Below are 23731 nucleotides of genomic sequence, written 5' to 3'. Positions count from 1 at the left end.
CGACCACCCGGGACACACTGAGCCTGCACTGAACGAGACCACAATCGGGCAGAGACTTTGGGATCTGGACTGTAAATCATTGTCCGTTTTTAGCACAACTTCTATAAAACTTGCTTAGCATGAGTAGCTAAATTTGCTGAAGCCTTAGGCCACACTCCCTAGTTCAGTGAGAAAGGGCCCCAGAGCCGGTGCAGGCAGGAACGATAAGGGAGTTACCAGCAATTTGCATCTGAAACAGTGCTAATTGCTGGAGTTACCATCTCTTTGTCAGGACGTTGAGAGATAATAGCAGAACCCGAGGAATGGAGACACACCTGTGGAAGAAACTGCAGCAGAAAACAGCCTACCTAGGAACAACGAGGAGATCCAATAAGGAGCAGGAGACTCCAGACCCAGAAAATTACTACTGGTCCAAACTACCGCGTAAGGGGTGGAGAGCTTAGATTGGAAGGTATAATTGTCCAGGGATTTCTTTGTTCGGGGTCCCTCTTCGGAGGTACCCAACTCGAGCTGTGTGAAGAGGACCCACCGACCACCAGACGGGAGCACCCCCCCCCCCCCCCCCCCCCCCCACTGCTGAGACTCCCAAAGGAAGAGGAGCAACGGGACAACGCTGGATCCACGGGTGGTGATATCTTCTCTCTCTCCTCTCCCCTTCTCTCTCCTCTCCCCTTCTCTCTCCTCTCCCCTTCTCTCTCCTCTCCCCTTCTCTCTCCTCTCCCCTTCTCTCTCCTCTCCCCTTCTCTCTCCTCTCCCCTTCTCTCTCCTCTCCCCTTCTCTCTCCTCTCCCCTTCTCTCTCCTCTCCCCTTCTCTCTCCTCTCCCCTTCTCTCTCCTCTCCCCTTCTCTCTCCTCTCCCCTTCTCTCTCCTCTCCCCTTCTCTCTCCTCTCCCCTTCTCTCTCCTCTCCCCTTCTCTCTCCTCTCCCCGTCTCTCTCCTCTCCCCGTCTCTCTCCTCTCCCCTTCTCTCTCCTCTCCCCTTCTCTCTCCTTTGTTGAATCAGTAGGAAACATGTGGCACGGGACTTGTCTAGCTAGCTGATCCTATTTGACCACATGCCTTATCTTTGTGTTAATAAATCTTAAAACTGGTTGGCTGGTGTCGTTTCACCTTAATTCAGTCCAAGGGCATCACGAACTTGGTCGTTTGGCCCCAGGGGGAGGGAGGTCGTCCTGAACGACTCCCTTCGGGCCGCGACGCTAAGTTTGGGCAAGATTTGAGAATGAGTGAGCATTTGGCCCATAATTTGTAAAGGAGAAGAAGCTGCAGTAGTACAATTCCCCCTTAGCTCAGAAAGTTTGAAGTTCGTTGAGGAATCGCTGTGAGGCTACATTTGTTGTCAAGGTATCATTGCTTTTTTGATTTGGGTAAGGAGCACTTACTATGGATTTTTAAACATGAGTAATAGTAGTGCCTCCCCTATGTAAGTAATCAGGTTAACATCAAACGTTTCAATATCTTAGCTATTATTCCACGCTAAAGCTCTAATTCCTTGAAAATGATGCTAATGCTTTGTCTCCTTTAACGAAAGTAGATTTAATTTTCTTTCCACTTTTTTGCCTGGTAAAGGATACTGCATTTAAACCTGGCAATGTCTATAGCTGCATGTACTGCCCGTTCCCATGAACAGACTACCTGAACTCAGGGAGATGTATTACATACAGTAATAACTAACATGCACTGGGAAGTGCTGGCAACATCAGGCCTGCATTTCTGTTACAAACCTAGCGTGCCAGTAAAATGGGTAAGGTGGGATTTCTTAATGCTCTGTGCACAGGCCTGCTACCATTGACTTTGGCAGAAGCAGGCTACTGAGGAGACATAAAATTAAACATTTGATTTGCGTGGATTGCTATGCAATTGCCCCTTAGGTTATAATTCTTTTTGTTACTTAAAAACTTTTGTGAATAGCAGCATTTAATGTAATTTAAGATTTACTGGTCTGTGCGGGACTTCAACATCTCTTAAGTTTACCAGCGCGAACCCCAATCTTTGTCCTTACCTACTTTGTCCCAAAATGCACACAGCTATGTGCTTGTTGCTAATCTCCTTATCGAAAAGAGACAATGTTCATAGTGTAAGTGAGGTTCATATAACTGATTGACTTAGGCTATATTTCAAATTAAAATAGCTGTCTTTGTACTAAATGTTACAGATGGGATTTTTTTCCAAGTGTTTTCTGTGCACTAATCCTGATGCTATTATGACAAGAGGTAAAATTCTCATACACTGCCTTAGCATCAAAGACAAGGTAATATTGCGTTCTTAAAAACACACAAAGATTTCCTAGTACAACAGCATGAGTGAATATTGTTACACAGAAGTTGCCACCAGATCTATCTATAATTCTTTTCCTTTTCTATGATGAAGAGCAATTAAAGTTTGCATAAGAGCAAGATGGCACGTTTGCAGAGATGACCCATCAGTAAAAGGGAGGAAAAAATGATGAAGTGCTTATGTTCTGTGACAGAGAAGACAATCAAAGAAGGGAGAAATATTTACACTGAGAAAAGAAATGGGGTCAATAGCAGGATTAACACTACAGAAGAGAGAGGTGTGCAATTAGGAATAGAAAGAAACTGTAAAGCTTTACTTTTCACTTCTTGCTACTTTGGTAGTTATTAACTTGAAAGACTATGAAGGCCTGAAACATGTTCAAAATTTAATCAAGCCAACAAATAATCATCAGCAGAGAGGAGGGCATGCTAACTGGGAGGGAGGCAGCAGAAGCTGGAGGAATTAGGAGTGCTGGGAAAGGCAAGTGACTGGGGAGTATTACATAAGTTGCAACACAAGGGAAGGGGGAATAGACTCAAGTGAGCCACACAGAAAAGCAAATGCTGGAGGCAGAGGCTAAGGACTGGCTGGGCTCCATGGGGACGCTGCGTGTAGAATTTCAGTCAGGATTTGGATTTATGAGCCAGCAGTAAACAGGGCAGGTGATAAGCCTAGTAATTATGATCCCTCACTGCTCTTACAGGCATGGTAACCAGTACACTGAGGTTGCTTAGTAATACAGATGAACTGGCTGGAGTTGCTCGTTCGAGTTCAACAGCCTGAAAGTTGTCAAAGTGTATAGTGAGCACGTGCAGGTTTCTGAGACTGCTGATCAAAGAACACAGAGTGAGAGCCTGCTGCAATGAGAAACCTCGATTTATACAGGAGCATCAGTAGCTGGAAGTCATTGGTCCAAACCTTCTTCCTCCGTTCACAGTAAAATGCTGCTGGTTTTGCCAGAGGGCGTCTGTACTGTCCACTGACTGCAAGGATAAACTGACTCTTCAGCTCAGTATGATCTGGCACGGTAGGCAGTAATAAGGATTGTTTCATACTATGTTTCATGTTATGGTAAAAATAAGGTTTAAAAATCACACTTAAGAGCTTTTTTTTTTTAAGTAAACCCTTAGATTAAATCATTTGAGCTGATAGGCTCTGTAAAAATCGCACAGTTTAGATTACAGAATCATAATAATACGTTTCAATTTCTGGTTCTAGCATAATCTTGCAGGGGCAGATAAGCCCTAGGCGGTACTGAGACTGATCAAAATTTTTGGAAAATGTTTCTATTCTAAAAAAGCATGGCTTTATTGAAAGTGCTGGGGTTCACCTCCTTCCCTCCCTCCCGAAAAAAACAAATTGAGGATCAAAATTATTTTACTGTGACCCTTCAGTGGGGGCCTCTCAAGTCACCTGTGTAACTACATGGATGTACTCCAAGTCAAGCTTCCCGCAGTCACTCTCAATTACGAGAAGGCAAGCTATGACTTACATTACTTCCCCACTTTCAGCGGAGCAATTCAACTATGTCCATACTTTCAGGAAATTTCTATCAGTGGTATTCAAAGAAGCTAATATTCCCATACAGCTATGGGAAGTAGATAACATTGCTGTGAAAGCCAGGTCTTCATCCAAGGTAAATCACTGCAGTGTCACTCATATTCAGAGAAATAGGTGGAGTGGCTGCCTTTCAGCCTCTTTCCCTTCATTCATTCATTGAGACTACCAGAACGAGGAAACAGCTCTCGGAAATCTACCAGCACGTTGATCAAAACATTACACACGCCAGAGGAATCAAATCTGCCCACAGCAGACCATTCTGCAAAAAACTGGCGTGCCAGCTCCAAACTGCATGTAGGAAGGCAAAGACAAATAACCTGATGCTGCAGCTCCATAAGGAAAGCTTTACACTGCTTGCTCTTCCAACTGCTTTTTTGCCCGTTGGGCTTTTGTTTTGCTTTTCCTGTTTGTTTTGTTTTGCTTTTTTAACTTCAGGAGGGTCACATCTGAAAGCACTGGCCCCATAACCTGAACCCTTTGCAAAAGCTGCCTGTGCAAAGCTCACAGAATTGCCCAGCCCTGAGAAAATGTAACATGCTAATCAGAACTATACTTTGGTTTGACTGTTGCCTTTTTGGTTTGTGTAGTCATGTAAACAGCAATTAACTGTGTTCACTGAGAGCAGATAGCTGGGTCCTTCCACAGCTACCTCTCAAATCCACATCCTGACATGTAACACTAAAGAAGCCTCCAAAACATCTATTTTTTAGTGTGGAATTTCTTGCTAACTTGCCATTTAAAGTGCTTGCTCTTGGGCAGGCTAACTCCTGGGCTCCTGATACTCCAGTCAAACATCTGAAAATGCACTTGCTGAGCCATCAGGCTGCCTTTTGCATGTTATTCGCATTCAATTATCACCTTCAGCAGATGTGGATCTCAAGATTTCTTCAAAAGTCTAGAGGAGCCAGAGGAGGTTTTAGAAGTTAGTGGTTATGGTGCCTAGACTTCAGAGCCTAGCCTCTGGAGCACAATCAGAAATGATGTGGTACATACAGTGGGTCCCTGCAGAGGACCCAGAGAGCACAGGATCTAATCCAGCCAATGTCCTAAGCCAGGAAATTGTAGCTGCAGGAAGTTAGTTAGCTGACAGAAAATACTGAACAGCACGTCTCCTATAGCAGCATCTTGTTTACTTTGAGGTTCACAAACCCCAAGCTGAAGGCATCTCTCCTTCAAAGAACTAAGGAGGGATCATGCTCCTCTCTTAAAATTTAGCTCTGGTACTTGTGTCTGTTGTAAGGGAATCACCTAGTCCTTTGACCACGTATTCTGGCCATGAGCACCTGGCCCCCTCTGTGTGTAGTCGCTCATCTTCCAGGGGAGTGCCCTAGCCACCACTTTGAGATAGCAGGGAAGAAGAGCATGCTCCCTCCTTTTGGGTGGAGCTGTTAGTCCATACTAATACTGAGTCATTTAACATGATACCTGAGGGACAAGGAATGGGTGGAAAAGTAGCTCTGCTTGCACCTACATGCCAGGCCCTAAATGCTTGTAACCTGCACAGGGCTGTATGGAGGGAAAGGAACATCTCAGCACGCTTTCCTTCCCCCCCACCCTCCCAATGGCCTCTTCTCAAAAGCCTCTACCCCAGGCACGTTCTGCCCCAAAACAATCCATCTGCGCCGTAGGGCATTGTAGAAGTCTTCTGTTGAAAAATCACGTCTACATACTACATTACTTCTTTTGACCTCTTTTTTTTTTTAATGCTTTGTATGAATTTCTCTAGAGCAATTATATCTCCCGATTTTCCATGGGTTTTGGAAAAATGCATATTTACATATAAGAAGCTTAAAACCCAAATTTAATAATGAGCCTGATGCCTCAAAATGTTTTTGTAGGTAGGTATCTAATGTTCTTTCTAACATTTAAGACAGGAAAAAAAATCTGGGTACACAGTAAAGACTCAGAGATAGAGTCAGAAATCCAGTAGTTGCCCTGCGTGCTAAGCAGAATGTATTTGTACTACCAGAATATAGGAAAAGCTATGATTGATTATGCTATACCATGCAACATTTTACCCAGTAGAAAATTAGTCTGAGCTATGCTTTGCTTTCACTCTATTAAAAAAAACTGCAGGGAACTATTTGTGATTTGAGGAAGAGAAAAAGTCAACTGAAAAACAAAGTTTATTGCCCATTAGGCAAATGAATCAAGAATAAATTTCACCTGGCTGTTCCTTAAAGAAATCAGAACAAAAATAACAATAATAATTGCATACAAGAAAATAATTTTTAAAGTGTCAAGTAAACGACTGAATAAATGGTGTAAACTGACAGCAGGTAATTGGACTGAGGAATTTTCTTATACAGCTCTGAAAATCCAAATGTGTATAATGAAAAATAGACTCAACATTTGGTTATTCAACCACAAACAATGCAATAACAAAAAATGAATGCCCAGAGTGCTATCACAAAATTGTTCTATGGATTATAAGTCAGTCACTTTGTGGGCTATTCATGCAAATGAAGTAAAATCAGACCTCACATTTCATTTTCCTTCTCTCCCGCTCTCCACCTCCCCTCTTAAAGATCCCAACAATGCACTTCTTACTCAGAGGGTTTGACTGTCTTGTACTCTGTGTAATTGGGTGAGATGCAGAACTACAGCCAAGGAAATAAAAGAAATGAGGCACCTAGCTGGAAACAGCCACTCAACTCTGCCCGAGGAGGAACGGGGCAAAGGCCCTGCTCAAGAGGGGTGGAGGATGCAGCCCTCATCCTCTGCCAGGCGGGGCTAGGTAACTCTTGTCAACCCTACGCAGCATGTGACAAGGGTGGGTGGTGAACCCTGTACCTTCACTGCACAGGAGGGCAGACGGAAGGGAGCATCCGTCCAGGAACACAAGACTGCATGGCTGTAATGCTTGCAGGCACACACAGGAATTTGCACAGATGAGCAATCATGCCCTCCAACATATGCGTTTTCTTCCAGGCCTGATTCTGTCTAACCCGTGTTTTCACAGGAGGCAGAAGAGTTTGAGGTTCCCTGTTTCTGTTCCGTTTACACAAAACTCGGGGGAAAAAACAGCAGTCCTGTCCCTGGAAGACTATATCATTGTTGGCTATGTATGTAGGATTTAGTAGTTTTATTAACACTAGTGAGAGAAGAATGAGGATTCAGGAAGACCCAGGGAGTCTTCCATAAGTTGGATCCTTGACTGGCACGAGACAGAGTAACCTGTAGATGATTTAACTTTGACAGAGACGGTATCTACTTGTTGTTCATTAAGCAGTGAGTAAGAAAGCCTTCTGATGTGTCATTAGGATTGCAGCGTGTTTAGCTGAACTAATAAAGTTGCTTTGACACATGTAACTGATAACATAGTTCAGGAAGGCAAGGTGTTTTGACTCTAAATGTCTGATACTTCTTGGTACGGTTATGTAACGATAGCATTCTCATTGTTAATGAATCGTGGCATAAGCGCAAGTGAAATTGTCCTGACCCAGTATAATATGGTATTCGAATTGACAGTCGAATCAAAGATACCTCAGATATTTAGGTATATAATGGAGCTGGCTTGGAGAGAAAAAAGGGACTGTGAAAGAATGGCTCTTTGGAAGGGCTCCTCGAGGTGACGTTTTGATGTCTGTTGTTTAGTTTCTCCCATGCTGTGACTGTGAGTGAGACAGCTCCCTTGCATGTTTCATTAGTAGCACAGCTTTTGTTTTTTAGCAGGAAAGCTAGCTAATTTGCTAGCTCTTTGCTTTTGTTGTGCAAACACAACTGCCAACAGTAACTGTGTGGTGGAACAAGCCTAGCACATGGGAAAGAAGCTGACCTCGCTTTTGGCTTTGCCTTTCTAAATAGCTACAGCAACATGAAGAGGTGAGACAGAAGAGACAGAGATGGGAGTGTCAGTTCCTCTTTTGCAGGAACTACACATGTAGGTGATAAGAGCTACGCTGGGATGGTGCACAACAGCTTCTGGTTGCAGGTATTCAAGCAGGTGTTATTCCTGCCACAGCTGGACAACTGGGCACCCCCCAGCGGAGCGGCTCCCGTGGTGCGCTGTGCCCAACAGGCACAACTCAGCCTCTGCCTCGAGTCACTTCCTGCTGCATCCCCTCACCCGGGGCAGTACTTTGCTCAGCAGTGTGTCTACTGAAATCACAAAAAATAATCTAAGCAACCCAGAAACAGGCATTAGGAGGTAGCAGGCCCAAAGAAGATGGTACTCAGTGGAACACTTGGCAGAATCAGTCCTTCGTTACTGCTCAGGAAAAAACAAGCTTCAGCCTGTATCCTGCCCGAAAGAGATGCAGATGTTATTGGCTACAGAGGGAGTGTTGTGCCCTAGGTTACACACAGACAGGAATATGAGAAATATAGTACTCCATTCACCCCTTTACACTTGTCAAGCTTGATGAAAAATCCTGCGGAGTTTTTCACTTTCCCCACAATTACAACTGACTGCAGACAGTGCAACGAAGTGGAGATGCAAACAAATGCTTGCAAATGAAGGGGAAACAATTCAATTACCACAAAGAGTAGAAGCCACGATTTGAGGAGAAGTGGGTAGATCTATGTTTAGGATTTAGGATTTCGTTTACACTTCTAAGGATTTCGTTTACACTTCTAAGGATTTCGCTGTTCACTACAGTGGGTGTAAGGAGAGAGTGATTTTGTTAATATATTGGCTTTTTGCATCCATAATGATCTTTTAAAAAAATAGGTTCTTGTGATGGAGATGGCCTAATGATGATTGGTGTTTTTATGACTGGATTATGAAATGCACTTGAATTTGCAAAGTTAACTGAATTATTCAACGCACAAGGTAACAACACTTGACAACACCGCTGCAGTCATCATCACGACTCTATTATAGAGATTAGTCACTATTGATAAAACATTTTCGGATGTTTCAGAATCTAATGAACGTAATGGCAACAATATGCTGTGCGTTTCTGCCTTGTTAACAAGCGGAAAGCGCGCTGTTTCAGCTCAGAAGCCCCAAGACAATTTGCTTGTTAGAAAACTTAAAAACTGGCAGAGAAAGGAAACCAGTAAGACCGTCCGTCTACAGCAACGTGATTCCTAAAGCAGCGTTCAGACGGCCACAGACGGGCCCTACCTAAAGCAGACCTCCTGTATGGCGTTTCTTAAGGGCGCTGTTATAGCGAGAAAGAAGATAACCTCCCCCACCAAAGCGCTGTTTCCTCATAAATTACTATTCTTTCTGAACTACTATGGGATAACTGCAATTAACTGTGGTCAGCAGCGTACTAAAAATGTGCGTTACTGCGTAATTAGAAGATGTGGTTGCGTATGTGTATGTATAGACGTGTGTCAACTTTACCAGCACACAAAGTTCAGCGTTTACGGAAACAGAGCCGAAGTTTAAGCTCCAAACGCCGCTTTCGGCTTCCCCGACGGTCTCCCCAGCCGCCGCTGGACGCTTCACCGTCCGGCGCCTCCCTGCGAGCGACTTTCCGCCGGCGGCAGCAGCCGAAGCAGGGCGCTGCCGCGACGGCGCCCCCGGCCCAGCGCCGCACAACCCCGCCACGGCCCCACGGGGGGGGCGCAGCGCACCGGCGACCGGCACCTCATCCCCCCCGGGGACAAAGTGACCCCGCGCCGCCGGCCCCGAGGAGGGGGGAAGGCGGCCCCGGCGCCGGTTGCCACGGCAACGCGGCCTGGCGCGTCTCCGCGCCGCGTCCCAAACTTTGGTCACCATGACAACGCCCCCCCCCCACTCACCACCCCGGAGCCGGGCGCTGCCCCCCCGCCCCCCTCGCAGGTACGGCGAGGCCCGTCGGGGGCGGCGGCGGCCCCGCTCACCTATGGTGGAGACGACGGTGCCCACGAAGTAGAAGGCGCCGGGGAAGTCCCAGCGCGGCCGCAGCGCGTCCACGCGGATGCCCGCGGCCATGGCCGCCTCGTAGCTCCGCAGGAAGGCGCGCAGCTCCGGCAGGCTGATGTTGAAGATGCGGCTGAAGTTGTGCAGCGTCCGGTTCCAGCGCAGCTGCGCCGCCGCCTCCGACGGGCTCTCGAGGGCCGAGAAGACGGTGGCGCCGGCGCTCAGGTACGCCGCAATGAGCGCGGCCAGCAGCAGGAACCGCCCGTTGTCCTCGTTGAGGGGCGAGAGACGCCGGCGGCGGCGGCAGGAGCCCGCCGCCCCCCGCGGGGGCATGCTGCGCGGCGGGCGGGCGGGCGGCCCCGGCGGGGCCCCGCGCACGGGGCGGCGCGGCGGCGGCGGCGCTGCAGGGGCCGCGGCTCTGAGTCATCCCCCGGCGGCGCTGCCCGCGCTGCTGCCGGCGGCGCCCCGGGGCCGCCGGCCGGGCCCGCCCGCCCTCAGCCCGACGCCGCGGCCTGGCGGCGCCCGGCCCGCCCGCCGGGGCCCCGCGCCGCCGGCGCCGCGGGCTGCTGCGGCGCGGCCTCGCCGGCCCGCCCCGGCCGCCGCCGCCTGGCCGTGGGGGCGGGCGGCCCCGGCGCGGGGGGCCGGGGCGGAGGCGCCGCTCCCTCCCCTCCCCGCCGGCGGCGGCTGCATCCCCCCCTTCCCCCCCGCCCTCCCCCCTCCGCCGGGAGGTGCCCCCGGCCGTGCGGCGGGGCGGGGCGGGACAGGACGGGGCGGCTCTGCCCGCCGCCGCCGCCCCTTCGCGGAGGGGTTTGGCGGTGGCCGCGCACAACGGCTTTCCCCTTCTTTTCCCTTTTTTTCTCTTTTTCCCCCCTTTTCGCCTTTATTTCTCCCCCCCCCCCCGGCCCTAAAACCCTACCGCCTATCGCGGCGCCCAGAGGGGCGGTCTCGCGTTTCGGGCCGGCGGCGTCGCTAATTAATGAATTCCTGCCGTTTGCAGGTGCGCGGGCTATTATTGTTCCCGATGAGGCTCTTCTGGGCTGCGCAAAGTTAGACCCAAGGAAATGATCAACCTTCTTGTCGGTGTCCAGTTTCCATTCAATCTTAGCTTGCATCCGAAAGGTCTTTTTTTTTTTTTTCTTCCCCCCCTTAAGGTAGTGCATTCTTGCTTTGCTGTTTTGCTCAAAGCAAGCACTACATCCTTTCATATCGGTTAGGCTGCAGTACGAACCGCAGTCCATTCCTGGGGGACTTGTAGTAAATAATAACATTAATATTAAAAAAAAAAAAGAAAAAGACTGGAAACTCATACCGATAAAGTATTGCACAGAGAATGGGAGCGATGCCAGTGTTGCAGACGTACACACAGGCGATGATAATGGCTGTGGGAAAGACCTGGGCTTCAATGGGCAAACAGTCGTTATATGTCAGCCTCACCCGGATGGGCTTTTGTTACCTGCTCGTTTACTCTAGGCTTCATGTTCTTCATGCAGAGAAATCCTTCTTACCCCTAGTAGCCATTTGATGCCTTGTAGCCAATTAATATTTGCAGTATTCAGGACTTCTCTACAGATGTTCCTACCACGTTTATTTTTTATCCGGGATCACAGAGATTCTGCTCTGCCCTGCGAGTCCGCGTCGCTGGCAGGGTTATCCTCCGGCAGCACCCGCAGCGGGAGGATTTCCGCCCTTCACAGGGGACTGTTCATACTTGCCAGCTCAACAAAATGGCTCGGGCTTGCACCTATGCTTCTGAAAGGGCTTCCCAGGAAAAAAAAATGGAAAGAATGCAAAAATACCGTTTACAAAGTGTTTACTATGACTAAACAACATTGTCTCAAACGATGCTTAGTCAAAGATAATGCTCACACTGTTGTCAGCAGCAAATACGTAGTGACCTCAGGGCTGAGTCCGGTGTGAGCAAAAGTTGTGGAGAACTAGATCACAGAGCAAAGCCTTTACTGTATTCAGCTGTAAGCATTTAAGGAAGCTTTTTACACAGGCTAGAGTGTCCCGTACTGCATTTTATGTTACACTGGCAATCGCTGATTCTGACTCAAAATTGTACCTGCAGTATGCTTGCGGGCACCACTGCCGCCTGCACTGGTGAGGTTGCCCGGAGCTTCCCCCGAAGGCGGTGGGGTCTGACACTTGCACTGCAGAGGCGACGGTTACGGCCCCGTGAGCGGTGTAGTTGTTAGTGCAGACCGTAGTTTCTCAGGTGAAGCCGAGATTCAGCAACTGCATGAAGAGTCAGCACAGATCTGTGCAAGTAGAATGAACTTGCAAAAATTCACAAGTCATCAGTTAATGAATGTACACTATAATTTTAAATTAATTATTACAGCTTCTTTCAGACCTTTTGTACCCATGGTATGTCATTTTTACTCCAAAAAGTATTCATAGGAATATAATACACACTATTCAAAGTTTCCATTGAATGAGAGTCCTGGAATATCATGTTTTAATAGCTGCTAACCCATTTAAACTTAGCTTTTTGCCCTCGTTGCTTTTGTGCTAAAGAATTTTGTTTAGCAGCGGTGGAAAGAAAGTGTCCAGAACTATCAAAGAAGATTTCCAATCTCTTGTTTTGCTCAAAGGGACTAATACCACATGCTAGGTTAGGAAAAGAATACTAAACCCAAATAAAAATAAAATAATTAATCCAATAAATCCCCAAACTCAATAGCTGTGGGAAGTAATAGCAGATCTCAAGGACGAAAGAAGAGAAAAAGCAGGGAAAGTGTATCAGACCTAATGGAAAGCCCATTGAAGCTAGTGGAAAAACTCCCATTGCTGTTCAAGAGCTTAATGTAATAGGTCAGATTTGGACCATTTAGTGCCAATTGCTATAGCTAAAAATAATTTCCACTCTGGTAATCCAGAAGTGATTACATGCAATCTACTGTGTCAGATGTTGTAGATCTGAGATAACTTACCTGAATACCCTGGAAATATATTGTTGCAGCTGGATATTGGAGTGTGGATTCTGATATTTTTGTGTTTACAAACAAAATAATTCTGATCCATTTTTTTCAGTTGAAAACGTAAAAAATGAGGGTCCAGGCATGCATTGTCCCGCTTGAGTGATGGTTGGGCCATATATAGAAGTCGAAAAATTAGCTATTTCCTTGGGGGACAGAAGCTCACTGACTCTGGACTCTGTGGTGACCTTTCTAGGGAAGTCCTGCCTATGAAGGGATCAGGCCAGAGGGATGCCAGTCAGCTTGAAGAATCACGTAATAGATATGAAATGTCCCGGTAACTTTCCATGAAGAAAAGAAGCTCAGCTTAAGCAGCGGAGAACATGGTTTAGCTACTTCAGCACTGACAAAATATTCCAAGCATCACTGAATCATGGTTTCTAAGAATTAGAGCTGTTTGACAGCTTTTCAAAATATTTTGACAACTCTTTTTGCTAAAGTTTATAACTTAAAGTCTTGGAATTTGTCACCGTTTTGCAAAAATAGTCCATTTTCTCATTGGTTATTGAGGTGGGGGGAAGATTACATAATGGAAATGTCCTTTTTTTTTTTTTATTCTTTAAAATCTTCCTTAAAATGTATGATCCTTTTCCAAGTAACTAACTCCTGGAAGAAATCCATTTGCTTGATACAAATCCTGCACAACTGCAGGACTTGAGCCACAGTTTTATTACTCTAATACAGGTACCACAGTTTGAGGGAAGGTCCTGGAGCTGTGTGGCGGACAGATGAATGAATTTTTTTTGCCTTAAACATTTCTTGGTGCATGGGGTGCAGGCAGGCCACAACCCCGAACAAGCCATCTGTCCCTGGCGGAAACAGGACTGGGCTGCTGCGACCCCCGAGATGGTCTCCCTGCGACCACCCAGGACACACCGAGCCTGCACTGAACAAGACCACAGTCGGGCAGAGACTTTGGGATCTGGACTGTAAATTATTGTCCGTTTTTAGCACAACTTCTATAAAACTTGCTTGGCATGAGTGGCTAAATTTGCTGAAGCCTTAGGCTGCACTCCCTAGTTCAGTGAGAAAGGGCCCAGAGCTGCTGCAGGCGGGAATGATAAGGGAGTTACCAGCAATTTGCATTCCTGTGCACTGCTGAAACAGTGCTAATTGCTGGAGTTACCACCTCTTTGTCAGACCTTGAGAGATAATGGCTGGACCCAAGAACGGAGACACACCTGTCAGCAGAAACAGCAACAGTAAACGGCCTACCTAGGGACAGTGATGAGACCCAATAAGGAGCAGGAGACCCCAGACCCAAATATTACTATTGGTCTGAACTATCACGTGAGGGGTGGGAAACTTAATTTGAAAAAGCTATAATTGCCGAGGGATTTCTTTGTTTCCCTCTCTCTCGTCCCTCGTCCCTTGTCCCTCGTCGGAGGCACCCAGCTTGAGCTGTGATTCGAACGGAGTCAGCGGAACATCATCGGCCTCGGAGTGGTGGTAGCTAGCTTCCTCTCTCCTTTTCCAACTTTCTCCATCTTTTCCCCTTATTCTCGCTTCCTTTTTCACTTCTCCTCCCCTTCGCCTTCCCCCCCCCCCCACCTTTTCTCCCCACTTCGTGGAAAATAAAGGTAAAAGGTTGTACGATATTTGACCGGTTTTAGCATCTTAATCTCGTCCTTGGGATCGTAACGAAACCCTCCCGATATTGGATCGGGACAAGCTGCTGGTGGGTTCTTACATAAGGAAAACTCCTAAAGGCAGTCGTCTGGTTAAAATAATGATGTTTTTACAAATTTACGTGATAAATTGAATAAAATTGCCAGGCATTTGGCCAAAATATTACCTTATTTATAATCATTTGCCTAAGAAATTTTTAAAAGCTGATGGTCAACTCTGCTTTGTTGGACAATAAATGTTGATGTTTACTGCAGCAGAAGTGGATGCTGTCTGTGTATCATGTTTCAACGTGTCGCAATGGTGGGATATATTCAACGTACACATTTTGACATTTTCACATTTCCACAGCTAAAAAATCAGTGTCTTTCACAAGAATACAGCCAATGGTGGATTCACAGAGCTTATGCACTGCGCCACTCACCTAAATAGCCTATGTGTCAGTGGAGTTATGGTGCGCTCTTTGAGTACTCATCTGATCATTTCAACCCCTGATTTTAGGCTAAAACTGGAACGTTGCACAATGGGCGCAATGAGGCCTGGTTCCCTCTGGTCATAGGCATGGCGTTAGCCATTTTGTTTATCAGGAGGCCAGTGTTCATGAAGGCAATTATTTTAATAATCAGTGATGTTTACATTGTTAGCTTGGCTGTTTAGAGTGAAGCTCATGCAAAGAAATGAGATGCATTCATTAAGTGTTTAATTAAACTGCTGTCTGAAAATAGGTCATAACACTGAACGTCATGTCCCATTATTAAAGAATAAAGTTGAGTATGGTATTTTAAAACTTAAACAGCCCCAGAGATCATCCTCTTCTTCACTTGCACCTCTTGCTGGATTTAAGGGGGCATTCTCTGCATTTGTAATTATAAGACATTTTTGATGTAACTGGTAGTCTATGCAATCAAAGCAACCTGAGCGTCGGTAGCATTATAGACAAAGGCTTCAGTCATAATATATAAAATAAGTGAATATGTCAATTTGCTAGATTAGAACTTTGGATATTTTGGGATGGAGGCTGAGTCCTTCCTGTTACCCTGATTAGAGCAATAGCAGATTGAGACAATGAAAAATACTCCAATCACAAAGTATTAGGGGAAAAGTTGGTGCTTCCATTGAGTCTTAGACATTGCTAGTGCAACTCTCAGAGTATTTCTTTATGTTTTGAAGCAGAACACCAGACCAGTGACCCAAATTGCCATTGATACTCTCTTGTCTCTATTTGTATCAGAGTGACCTTTTGGGGAGCAGAGAGAAAATCAGCAGGCTTGCAGCTGATCTTAGAGACACATACTGCGTACTGCAGGCAGCTGGGTTAAAAACAAGGCATTTTATGGGTTTCCTAGCACGTATTCCATCCTGAGCTGTTGGCTGAAACTGTTTGGTCAGGTAGCTGAGCTATTCTGTCAGTAGTGCTCTAACTTTCATGAGACCAGAGCATACAAAGTTGAAGAGATAATCTTGAGGATCCTTTCTTCTATTCCCAATTCAAAATTGAGTCAGGGCAAGAGGTAGGAGTCAGACACGTGCAAGTTTTGACTTGCTAGGTCTAACTGTTAGGGGATGCTGAACTATATTGTAACAGCTATAATCTTCACTAAAGAGGTGATTTATTCGGAAAATATTTTCCATGGGTTTAAGAGGAACAAAACCCAATTGTTTAAATTAAGAGTTTCTTTTATTCTTCCTGCTAATTTATACATAGTTATTCAAAGGCCTTTTTCTCCCCCCCCCCCCCGACACCTGATGATAATCTTACTATGCTTTCTTACTTTCTCTATTCTTTCTGAGAGAGAGAATAATCTAATTAGCTATTCAGCCTTGACAATTACATTCAATTTAAATATGATAAATAGCCAATTTCCAAAGGCCTGATCCTGGATAGTGCTAAGAGTCCCCTGACGACAGTAATGTGTTCTCACTTGCAGCAACATCAATGGAAGCTGAAGGCACCCAGCACTTTATCAGGTTGGTCTATATTTGAATGACTTATTTTCATCTACATCTTTAGCAGCATGAAACTTTACGTTTTACCTCCACACCTTCAGCTGTGGTGGGTTATGTTCTTCCTTTATTGGTTTTGCTAATTTGTTTTCTGTTATTGCATTGCACAGGGAAACGTCTGTCAGTGTCTAGGCATGCAAAGGATTTTTAATTCATTTTAATAATGGAAAGATAGTATTTTAAAATTCAGTGAGAAACAGCTAGCTCTGTAATATCTTGAGAACCTGCCAAGGATAATTTCTGAATACACAACCCACAGTAGAATTAATGTAGAACGGTAAGTAACCGTAACCTTTTTGGCTGTTTTGGAGTCTCATCTTGTTCAGCACAACCAGGGCCAGTTTTTTCAAAAGAGATTGGCAGCCTGCAACTTTCTAAGCTAATGGCTGAATTTTCAAAAGAACTGAATGCCCAATTAGGCAGCAAAAGTGTTCAGCAGCCTGCCGTTTCTCTTGACAGGAACTTGGAGAAAAGGGGAAAAGCCTTTCTTGTAAAACCTCCCTCTCTGTCAAGGCGAGAGAGGTGAGCTATTGCATGCTGGGTTCTTTTGAACATGTGGCCCCTGTATTCAAAGAGGGTTGAGGTTCACTGTGCTGCAGAGGGGATGCGGGGGTCGTGGCTTCATTACCCACCCTTGGCAGGGGCCTGCAGACTGGGATTGACGCAGCTCTTGAGGAACCTGCATCCTCCAAATCCATGCTTGCCTGTGTACCAAAGAGCCGCAGGGAGCTTGCCAGGAAGGGAAGTAATTTTAGAGTGTGATTTGGAGAATGATTCAGTTAGAAAATAGCTATTTTTGAAGGGCTACTTTCAGCTGGGATGCAGTCCACAGCATGTTCCCAGAAGCAGTTGTATTGCTGCAACAGAGCCTGGTGAAGGAGGCTGGGGGACAAGAGTGACTGTCTGGAGGCTGGGAACCCTGAGCCTGGCACTGCCACTGAGGAAAAAAGTTAATGGAAATATATGTTCAGAATCTTTTCCCATTTCACGTCTCTCCCTGCATTTGGCAGTGAAATGTAAGGTGAGTGCTTTAACATAGCTCACTTAATAGGCACCTCAAAGTTAAGTCTGCCCAGACTCCATAGGGGTTCACTGTCCTCAGGGAAATAGCAGACAGCTGTATCTGGAAATCGGGCTCTAGACAGACAAAGATTTGAGACATTAAAGCCTACTTTATCCTGTTGACATAAAAGATTGAAGAATTTATCAAGCAAAGTCACAAAATGGCAAACAAATACTACTTTTCTTGCCATCTGAAGGTTTGCTCTGTATTTTACAGATCCTGCAGCTGCCTCTCACAAATCTCCCCAGCCAGCAGCTGTGCTAAGCTGACACTTGGTCAGGCTGGACCTTTACAGAAGTGCAGAAGAGGGCTAATGCTGCATTTCATTATAGCACATAAGATAGCATTTGTAACCCCTTGGGCTACTGCTCTCTAGGGTGAGAAGCTGTGGGTAGATATCCTGTGCTGGTCACACACAGCTGTGAATATCAACAAACAAGTTGAAACAGCCATTCCAGTGTGGATTTCCTTGTTTTCTCCCTCTTTGTCCTGTCTTGCTTGGGTAGATGCTGGACGACAGTCTTCTGAGGTCATTTATCCTGCTAAGCTTTTAATAAACCAGTTAAGTTCCTCTTGTGACTAAGCAATATCATACAGTTTAATTTGTTCTCAAGAACACATGAGTCTAAGCACATACAAAACTTAACTATGGTTTGGTTCGAACATGGGTGTCGGGGTTGCTCACCGCTGCCAATTTTGGGAAACGTTAGTGTTTATCATGAAGGTGTTTGGCCAAAGTCTCTGGTGAGTGACTGGCTGGTGTATTTCCCAGACAGTGGACTGAGCCCAGCCGTGTGTGTGCGTGTGTGCACCCAGGTGTATACAAAACAAGGGAAGTGAAAATATAAGGCAAAGCTGAGCCTACAGGTGGTCGATCATCGATGCATCTTGCGTTATGGCAGTGCTATTGGAAATATGGGTAAGTTCTGAAGTTGAGAGGTCGTGGGGGACCACTGCGATAATCGGTCTCGCTGCATGTGTAACACCGTGGAGTTGCAAACTTATCTCTTTCCATTAAGTAACCAAATTTAATCAAGATATCATTTTCATGCCGTCTCCCTTGTTTTTGCGTAACATTGTTAAAAAGTGGAAGTGTGGATCATTTTCTGAGTTGTTTCCCTCTTCCTGCTTCCCTTCTGATCTTCAGCAGATGAGTAGCCCAGCATCAGGCTGTTTGACAAAGCTTTGAAATCTAGGAGGCAGGTCCCCGAGGTAGCAAGCCGAGTACGGCCCCTCACCTGCTCGCCTTGCACCCAGCAGAGAGATTGCTGACTCTTCCGCTGTTTTCGCCCAGCCTTGCACAGGCCGTGCCAGTTTCTCAACAATTCACTGAGAAAGAGTGGAATGTAAAGAAGAAATGATGGGAAAAGGAGGCATTTTGTTTTGCTGCTTGGTTATTGTTACTACTTCTTCTGGAACATTTGTGTTGTGAAGAGATGTTATGGCAGGCTTCTATATCTGGGTGGATGAGAAACATATGAGGAAAGCGGCATATCATATTTTAAACAAACGCTAAACTTCTGCTAGGAAGCAGAAGGTAAAGAAAGAAAATAACTGCAAAGAGGGCGCCCTTTTACATCTGTCCGTTCCTGCTTCAGAACATGCTGAGCAAAAAGTGGAATGTGTCAAACTTTCAAAAAAAAAAAAAATCCAGTTTGTCATGCAGAGAGTTTCTGTTTTAAATGACTTTTTTTTCCAGGTTAAGGTTTTTTTCCATTATTTATAGCTGTAAAAGATGTTTTATGCATAATAACCAGACATTCTTTCAGCATGTAACAAAAGGATAACTGCTAAGCCACTGAGCATACAAAAATGCGGCAGGAGAAAAAAGGCAAAACTGCATTCAAGACCAGATTCAGCCACATCTGTGGTCTTCCTTAGCCTGGAAGTCATCTGCAACTTTCCTAGTTTTCCTAGTTTAAGTGTTGGCCACTGCCCACGTTCTACCTGGGCGTGAGGGGAAAATCTAATGAAGCTGTTCAGCAGCAATTTGCAGTCATTTTGCAAATGAGCAGTGAAAGCAGTGGAAAGGGGAAATTATTAAACTTAGAGTGGACTTAATCCATTGTAGGTCTACTGTGACCAATACGGTCACTTTAGAGTACTAGAGTATAATTTAGCCTATAATGAGCACTTTCTACCTTGTGAAAATGCATCAGCGGAAACATATGATATTGAAAACTAGCTAAATGGTTTATTTCAGGCAGTAAAGACTTGAGGTGAGGAATGAGGTAAAGATAAAACAATAGTGGGATGAAAGATGCCTAAAATTGGACACTTCAGAGCTGGAGTAAACACATTTAGTGATTACTCTGATGGCCCATTGCGGCTCTGAAAGCTCTATTGCCCTTTCAGTCCTCTCAAGAGACTCTCTCCTAGCTGCGTGGTGTCTCTGCTAGCCTCGTTGGTTAACTTCCAGGTAAATAGTCAGCATGGTCTAATGCAAATGTGGGAAAGTTTTCAAGCATTGCTTGCCAAACTGTGTTTTGCTTTTTTAAATTAGAGTTTCAGTGTGCTGATAGCAAACATCTTGGAGATAAGAGATGTGTCCCTCATAAAAGAAAGCTGCTGCTGAGCAGCTGAATATCATGCCTGTCTGGCAGGCAGGGGCTGTTGGCTTCTGTTGAACTCTCAGCTGCATCTCAAGATGCAACAGTTCCCATTTTGCAGTGCTTTTGTCATTCAGGCTGAGCCTATGTGCCATCTGCAGGCACTCTGCTGTCAGCTGCTGACACCTGGTCTATTAGCCAGGTCATCTGACTCAGGCTTAGAAAGCAGAGGTTCTCCTCCCCAGCTTGGCTGCTGATATGCTATGTCACCTCGATCCAATTACTTCTTTCCATGTGCCTTACTCCCCCTCCCAACCTTTGTCCTGTTTCTCTCCTTAGGTTGAGAAATATTACAGTTAGGTTTTTTTTTTTCTTTCTCCTTTCAAACCTCAGTGCATTATCATAACTGCCTTGGAGATGTAATCATAATCTTGGCTGGGATTACAGCAAGCTTCCCAACATCCAAGCAGGAAATAGACTGTCCTATTGGCTTGAGAGCCATGTATTGCAGAGACATAGTTCTGCTGTTAATGATCTAAGGGTATAAAATGCTGCCATGAAAAAGATGTGTGCTCTAGTAGGCAGGCCTCATTTCTGTCCAAATGCCAGCATGACACATTATTTTCTAATGAGGGGAAATATCTTCCCGCTCTCTGAGGTAGACTGTGTTGATTTAATCTGTGTTTTATGATCAAGATTCTAAATTTCATATCTTTTATGTTTTAGAAGTAGTGAGCAGGGATTTAGCTGCATGAGATCCATTAATATCAATGCAGCTAACTCCCCATGCACTTCTTTAAAGACTGTTTTATATATAACAACATGGAATTTCACCTCTGTATTTCTCAGTAGGAGAATCTCTGTAGGAAAAACAGTGATAGCTAATGTGAAGGCAAGCACACATTTTATTATTGCTCTCAAAGCAATAAGCATTCTTAGTACTCTGAATTTTTCCTGCTGATGAACAGCTACCAGTGTGTAACATCAAAGTCAAATAGCTGCTTTCTCATGGTCTGGGGAAAGTAACAAAACAATTTCAGGCAAGAAATTACAAAGTATTACTTATTTTACATAATTCCAGTGTGCTGCTGCTTGAGTTCTATGCTTTAGAGACTTGCCATGCAATAAATTAGAGACACACTTCTCCAATTTGAAATATTATTAGAAAAGGAATGTTCAGTTTTCTAGCTGAAATTTTCCAGGTGTGATTCCTTCCTCACATGTGAATAAAAGTGACCCAACCACTGTTGAGAATGAGAATAGGAAAAAAAATTATTTTCCAAGCAATATATGTGAACTTTATTGTTTCACCTTGTTCTTACAAACCGTGTTTTCTGGCTTTTATCTCAACCATTGAATTTGGCTCTCCATGCCTCCTACTACTTGATGACAAAATTCATATCTTGGATAGTCTTTGTTCACCGTGCTACTCTCCAGGAGTACAGAACAATTCAGGGATGCTCCTGGACGATTTTGAGTGCTTGCCAGTAAAATGAAAGAGCTATCAATATCACCTAAGGACTGTCGGTGGGTCTTGGGCATTAACAAAATATGCTATTCCAGCTCAGCTTGGCAAGATCTCTTGCCAGGTTATGGGCTTCTCTGCAGGGTGTCCCAGCTCTAGAGAGCTGTAAGACAGCCTGCTAGATCCGGTGCATCCCCTTCTCAGCCTGGTCTGTCTTCTGCTCCCTGTCAGGGAAGTGCAGTCCTGGTGTCTGCTTCGATAGACGCTAAGTGACTGAAAATCACTGTTCCTGAGTGTCAGTTGGTGTGAACTCCATTTCCACTCGCTTGGAAGGCAAACAGTGCCTTGCCTGTACAGTCACTGAGAAGGGTGTTTACATGCTATACCTCACCCATCCTTTCTTGTTGCTGTAAAATCTGCTTGTGTCATCATTTGCCTTTTCCATAAGAACACGAGAACAGTTGCATCAATTGGCCTCCTGTGCCTGCTGCTCTGGGGTCCCAGAAGGAAAGCAAGGCACAGCTTGGGGCAGCGCCCTCAAAGATGTCAGTCTTACACCATGGGGTTTGTGCATATCACAGTGGAAAGCCCACTTTCAGGAATCACAGGTGCCACAGGGTGAGCAGCCCTCTAAGAGGTTTGACTTTTTTTTGAATAAATAAAACAGTCCAAATTTGCTTTTCACACCGATTTTAGAACTGCTGGTAAGTTGGGGTTTTTTATTATTATTATTTTTTTTGGTGGAGTTGTGCCTGATTTACAGTAACAATCAGAATAATCTGGCCCAAGGCATTTTGCTGAATTTGGGAATGGATCCCAGGAGGATCACTAGCAATTTCAATAGTGCTGAAATACTTGAGGAGAAAAGAACTATATAGTGTCATGTTGTCATTTAAATCAACCAGCAATTTAGAACTTTCCCTGTAAAGATCCAGTTTTGCAAAAGTGAATTTTGTTAAAGCTTTGAGCAACAAGGCAAGAAAAAATATTAACGAAAAAACTTGATATTCAATGACTTTTTTTTCCTTTTTAGCCCACACTGATAGCCTGAGGGAGAGCAGTTAACAAAGCAAAGGTATCAGTCTGGTGCTTCTTGTTCTTTTTCTACATTCCCAGAGATAGTGACCCTTTCAACATAACATCCCAGCTTCATCAGAGAGTAGAAGTCATTTTAGTAGTTTCTGTGTGTTCTTCTGGAGCACTTCAGAAAGGTAGTGGTGCTCTCCGCAGTGCTATAAGCAGACAGACACAGCTCCTTAGGCTGTTCTTTAGAGTGTTTAGGTGAAAACAGTTTCAATGAAAGTTTAGCCATAAGAATTCTCTTATCTGTGATGAAATGCTAAAGTTTAAGGGAGCCAATACAATACAGCTGAGCAGAAATAGTACCTTTAACTGCAATGTATGCAACTTGTATAATTTTATCAATGGAAAGGTAATCAGCTAGAAATGACCGAGGAGACTAAAGGTCTGGATTTTATCACTTGAGTATTTGATAGTTATGAAATGCCAATATGGTGCCCTGGTCTTGCACACACTGGATATGTGTAGTTGATATAGCTGAAGGTCAGGAATTTGTTATTTCACAGCTATGTGAATTATGAACTGCCTGATCTTAGGATGTTACTCCTAGGCTGCATCATTTTTAAGTAGGTGATACTAGATTGTTCAGCCTGACAAAGTGGGTGCTAAAAGGGGATAGGACTGGTGTCTAAAAGTGCATCAGAGGAACAAAGATCAGGGAAAGGAAAGGAACATTTAAATGGAAAAGTAGTTTTGGCCCCAGAGGAAGTGAGTGCAAATTGTCTATGAATATACTGAGGATGGATGTTTGAGAAAGTTCCTAACCATTAAAATAATTGACTTTTTGAACAGTATTCCCATAGAAGGAATGAAAGCAAAAAGCTGACCTGCCTTTAAGGTGGCGTTTGAAGTGTATTACATGAAGTGATGTCTGCAGTAACAGAAAACTGAATTTAATGACTAACATGCTCCCAGAAATCAAATGTTGCAAGGTGGATAAAGACCCCTGCCATATATGGAATTTTTTCCTGATCACAGCTAAAATGGGTGTTGCATTATCACTACTACAAAGAAAAGTGTGCAGATTGCAGGTTTTGTTTCTTACCCAAGATGAATTTAATGCATGTTCACTAGCTTTTATATTCTATAATTCTATGCTTAATAGAATATTACAGTGTTTTTTTCAGTTTGACTGCATAGCTGTACTCTACAGAAATATACTATATACTGAATAAAATCATCTGTGTCCAAGATAGGGCATATAATTTGCTCGTATATCATATCTAAATGGCAGATCATCATGTCCTCCAAATTGTTGCTGAAAGAATTTCAAAAAGCGAGGGTCTAGAAACAGGAAATTTGAAAATGTAGGAAAGGGGGACCTGATTATT

At 44.8% G+C, this 23731-nt stretch overlaps 1 protein-coding gene and 1 long non-coding RNA gene across 2 annotated transcripts in view; one reads left to right on the top strand and one right to left on the bottom strand.

Moving 5' to 3' along the window:
* Window positions 1-10053, bottom strand: part of KCNK12 (potassium two pore domain channel subfamily K member 12) — a 35700-nt gene extending 25647 nt beyond the window's left edge. Inside the window, exon 1 of the mRNA XM_026094736.2 lies at window positions 9614-10053. Within this exon, the coding sequence (XP_025950521.2) occupies window positions 9614-9965 (352 nt within the window). The 5' untranslated portion in view covers window positions 9966-10053. The remainder of the gene's footprint in view (window positions 1-9613) is intronic.
* LOC135327952 (uncharacterized) lies at window positions 9781-14495 on the top strand. Its single transcript, XR_010388628.1, has 2 exons — window positions 9781-9857; window positions 12810-14495. It is a non-coding gene; the product is annotated as an uncharacterized LOC135327952 (long non-coding RNA).
* Window positions 14496-23731: the final 9236 nt, after the last annotated feature.

The sequence above is a fragment of the Dromaius novaehollandiae genome, chromosome 3, assembly GCF_036370855.1.
Source record: "Dromaius novaehollandiae isolate bDroNov1 chromosome 3, bDroNov1.hap1, whole genome shotgun sequence".
NCBI classification, from domain to species: domain Eukaryota; kingdom Metazoa; phylum Chordata; class Aves; order Casuariiformes; family Dromaiidae; genus Dromaius; species Dromaius novaehollandiae.
This window is presented reverse-complemented; position numbering and strand designations above follow the sequence as displayed.